This window comes from Lipophrys pholis, assembly GCF_963383615.2.
Source record: "Lipophrys pholis genome assembly, chromosome: 1".
Taxonomy (NCBI): domain Eukaryota; kingdom Metazoa; phylum Chordata; class Actinopteri; order Blenniiformes; family Blenniidae; genus Lipophrys; species Lipophrys pholis.
This window is the reverse complement of record NC_137635.1, coordinates 14,452,113-14,456,876: the sequence shown is the minus strand read 5'-3', so window position 1 is coordinate 14,456,876 and position 4,764 is coordinate 14,452,113. Positions and strand designations below refer to the sequence as shown.

The following is a 4,764-nucleotide window of genomic DNA, read 5'->3' as shown; positions in this document are numbered from 1 at the left end:
GTTGTTGAGCACGCTGATCCACTCCACTAAATCCTGCTGGTCGTTGGCCTGCAGATAAAACTTCCTCATGCCGGCGTTGATGACTGCAGAGACGCACAGACAAACACACGTCGGTTTAAAAACCAAAAGTCACCACAGGGAGGAGAGAAACGCAGCCAGCTCTAAAAATATCTGTGTTTGTGTCAACATCCTAACACACACACACACACACACACACACACACACACACACACACACACACACACACACACACACACACACACACACACACACACACACACACACACACACACACACACACACACACACACACACACACACACACACACACACACACACACACACACACACACACACACACACGTCATTGTACAGTTTCCTCCCATTGAGTGACACGGAGCTTCTGTTGGAACAAAAGAGAGGAAACTAAGTGAGCAGAGCAGGAAGAAACGGAGGAAGAAAGAGGTGAAGAAGAGGAAGGAAGGAAGGAAACTGCACTGTTAACAACACTGTGTGTGCGCGCACGTGTGTGTGTGTGTGTGTGTGTGCGAGAGGAACTCACCAAAGCAGAACTCTGCCTTCGGCCTGAGTTTGGTGGCGTCGCTAACCTGAGAGAGAAGATTCAGAATGAAGATGAAGAGAAAGATGAAGAGGAAACTTTCCCACTGCAGACAGCGAGGACTCACCTTGGAGATGTAGGCCAGACTGAGGGAGCCGACGTTATCTGCTCCTTTAGGAAGGTTCTGAGGAGGAAACACACACACACACATATATATATATATATATCCAACCTTTAATAAGAAGGAAAGGCCTTCGAGGAATTCTCCTGTTGTTTCCTGCCGCTAATAATTTTTATTTTATATTCTGCTCCGGTTCCAGTTTTTCTGCCTGTCGTCACACTGAGGCGGAACAAACACACTCACGTAACATCTTCTGCATGTGTCAGTAGAAAAACACACAACCCCCCCTTCAAACCCCTTTTATTTGACATTTGAGGAGCTGCTATGGAAGCAAATTGTGTGTGTGTGTGTGTGTGTGTGTGTATGTGTGTGTGTGTGTGTGTACGTATAATCAATCTAATGCGTGTGTGTTTACATTTATCCGTATGTGTTTCTAATAAAGTGTGTGTGCGTAATCATATTTGTGCCTCTCGAATGAGATGCGTGCGTACTTCTATTTCTATGTACAAAGATTTATGTGTGTATTACAAAATGTGTGTGTATAATTGATGAGATGTCTATTGTGTATTATTAGATCTCTCTCTCTCTCTCACACACACACACACACACACACACACACAAACACACACACACACAAGACAACATTTCAAAACATCTGGTTACTGTTACATGGGCCATGAGGATCCTGATTGAAGTGGTGTCACGAAAACACTCGTATCAGATTAGATCAGGATGTGATCACATTTAATCCTGATCACTGCAGGAGAAAATGTTTCTTCTTAACCCGCTCGTTCATCTGTTCTGATCAAGTTGGACATGACAGAATTGTACATATCAAAGAACGTACACAAGTACAAATTTGCGCATACAGATTTGTATGTGTGTAACTGGAATTATGTGTGTGTGTGTACATGTGTAACCCTCCCCCACAGGCCTCATGCTCTCCTGCCATGACACAGATTTGTGTGTATTTTGCCCTCAGTCTACACTTGCAGGCTCGGTGCTAAACAGGTCTTGTGATGTTATTTTTGCACTGCTGTGGTGAAGCTCAGTGATGTGGAAGCTAACAAGCAGCCACATGAGAGCGAGCCTGAAAGTTTTCACGGAGGGCAAAGAAACCCAGAGTCGGCTTCAGGGCAGGAATCAACATTCTGAAAAGGTGAGAGGTGGAGGTGAAGACATTTACAAGATTGTGCGCACACACACACACACACACACACACACACACACACACACACACACACACACACACACACACACACACACACACACACACACACACACACACACACACACACACACACACACACACACACACACAATGAGCTACCTGTCTGACATGTTTGGAATAATTGCAGGATGAGTAATGTGGGGCACAGGTGGGCAATCCGCCTCACCCGTCAGTCTCACCTGTGGACAGTTGTCCTCACTTGAGGGCAGTTGGCCTCAGTTGAGAATTGTCTACCTCACCTGTGGGTTGTCCATGTACCACAGCAGGTTCCCCTGCTGCGTGTCCAGGATGAAGTATCTCCGTAGGAAGCGCCCGCTGCTCTCATTCTCCTCGATGTCCAGGAAGCCACAGATACGATTCTGTCGGTCCACGTAAGGCATCGCAACCATGAGCAGCTCTCAGCCCGCCCAGGGGCATCACAGGGGGTCTGCAGGGGGCAAAAGGAGGGTAAATCTGCAGACAGAACTAACCACAGAACGCATACCATCACCTGTACACAGATGGGTTTTTTTTTCATTCTGAAACTCAAATTTAATTAAATCCAGCTTCATAAATGTAAATATTTTATAGTTCCTGGGAGCCTCTAAACCTCTGTCCTCTAAACCTGAACCACGTTGTGTCATTTTAGATTTCAGTGAACATTTTGAGCAATTTCAATACAAACTTCTAAATAATAAAGAATGAATACACTATAAATGGGATTAAACATTAAGATCTATGTACTAAATTAAAAGCTTTTACATCCCAGCTATCTCCCCTTTCCTCCGGTATCCCGCAGGACTCTGTCCTCGGTCCCATCCCCTTCGTTGTCTATCTTCTTCCGCTTGGCCATATTTTCCTCAAGTATAATATTATAATTCACAATTTCACTGCTACGCGGACAACCCTCAGCTCTACTTCTCTAACAATCGATACGCTTTTTTTTTGTTTGACAAAATAAACACGACAAAACTGAAGAAAAAAATTAACTGCTTAACAATGAATAAACTTGGCAGAATTGTACTCATATTAAATTTTGCACGTGACAGTTAACAGTGAAGCCAACACACGCGCACATACAAACACAAACACATATAGACGCACCTACAAACCTGCGCGCGCGCGCACACACACACACACACACACACACACACACACACACACACACACACACACACACACACACACACACACCCGAACTGTCCCTCGGGCAGGAGACGTCCTGGCGTCCCCCCCCCTCAGTAAAACGTCTCCGACCCGCGGACGCTCCTCGCGCTCAGGTGAGGTCCGCTCGCCGCGCGGAGACGTAGCGGCACGCAGCAAACCAGCAACTTTCATTCTCGTTACTGATTTTGTTTACTTACACAGTTCTGCTCAGTCCGAATCCGGAGGGAGGCTGTCCGGTACCGACAATCACACACAAGACACTTCCGGTCTCTGCTTCGCTGAATCCGCGTGAAGCACAGCAGGCCACTTCCGGTGACCCTTCAAAGTTATTTTCAAACCTTCAATTTTACTTAAATTTAATTGACGTATTTTTTGTGCACACTGTATCGTAAATGAATCACATGATTTAGATATATTATTTGGATTAAGTTAAATGACATTTCAAATTGAGAGAAAAAAAGAAAATGATTTGGGTAATAAATAACTAAGTGGGTGAATAAATAATTAGAGTAAGTTACAGTAAATACATTTCAAAAAGTAAGTAAACATGTATGTTGGTAAGGACTAAATAGTCAATGAACAATTAGATAAATTCTTGAAAGACACCAATGTAAAATTAAAGTTGAAATAAAGGAAAATTATTTACTCAGTGACTAATTACTTACTTATTACTCTCAATTAAATTGAACAATTCACGTAATTTTTAAGTAAAGTATGCACTCATTAAAAAAAAAAATTGATTAAATAGAATTATTTTGACTAAGTATTGTGAGAAAGTAAATAAGTAATTACTCACTTACTTAGTTTTCTGTTATTTAAGTTTGAATCTAAACTAAATTAGTAGTATGATATGTTTATTTATTTGTGTCTTCTTTTGGCTGATGAATAAAAATATGGACTGAGTTTTAAGGTTAAAGTACAGAAAAGTATTTTAAACATATACGTAATTGGGGAAAGTGAATAAAAGATAAGACATGGAGAAAGTTCATTAATATTTCTGCTCATAATAAAGTAAATACATTTTTAAAATTCAGTAAGAAGCAACGTTAGAACGGATTAAGTAGTCCATAAAAAAAAGGAGGACAAAACAAGGATTTTGAGTTAAAATAAAGAAAAATAAGGTAATATGAATAGAGATGGCTAAAACAATAATACCTGAATTGAGTTGATTTAGACTGGAAGTAAATATGATTGAAAAGGAAAAGTTATATTAGTAAAGGGTGCGATGTTTTGTCTTTTATTTTGAAGGCAGATTGCAGAGTAACCGCAAATGATGCTTATATGACTGTTGTTCATTTTTAACCAATCCACTGAGTTGAACCCTCTCAGAGGATGCTGGGAGATGGAGTGTGTGAAAGCTGTGGTGGAGAAGTCGTCAGGATGTGAGAGGTCAGAGGTGATGCGAAGGCCAGTTTCTGTTTGTTTTTTATCATAGATCACTGGAATCAGACACTCACAGGTATGAAAAGTGGCAGCTCCTCTGAATGGTCTGTATTCCTGCTGAGGTGAAGAGTTTAATGTCCTCATGATGAAAAAAAATAATGACGTCTCTCCATCAGTCCACACGGCTGAAACAGAGAGAAGGAAGTGACATCTGTTAGAGCGTTTCAGGGGACTTCCCACAGGTGTGTGTGTGTGTGTGTGTGTGTGTGTGTGTGTGTGTGTCTGTGTGTGTGTGTGTGTGTGTGTGTGTGTGTGTGTGTGTGT

General features: G+C 41.9%; 1 protein-coding gene across 3 annotated transcripts in view; it reads right to left on the bottom strand.

Moving 5' to 3' along the window:
* The window catches only part of LOC308110742 (pleckstrin homology domain-containing family A member 1-like), a 15,516-nt gene extending 10,973 nt beyond the window's left edge, over positions 1–4,543 (bottom strand). Inside the window, exons 1-5 of one of the 3 annotated variants that reach the window (XM_080465251.1) lie at positions 4,515–4,543; positions 2,151–2,338; positions 687–743; positions 563–608; positions 1–83 (exon numbers count right to left, since the gene is read on the bottom strand). The exon at positions 1–83 is cut by the window's left edge and continues 15 nt beyond it. In XM_080465251.1, coding sequence (XP_080321377.1) covers positions 1–83; positions 563–608; positions 687–743; positions 2,151–2,300 — 336 coding nt within the window. In that variant the 5' untranslated portion in view covers positions 2,301–2,338; positions 4,515–4,543. Of the gene's footprint in view, positions 84–562; positions 609–686; positions 744–2,150; positions 2,339–3,254; positions 3,338–4,514 lie in introns of those variants that run through there. The other 2 variants (XM_080465250.1, XM_080465252.1) reach the window with 2 other exon arrangements.
* Between the last annotated feature and the right edge of the window lie 221 nt (positions 4,544–4,764).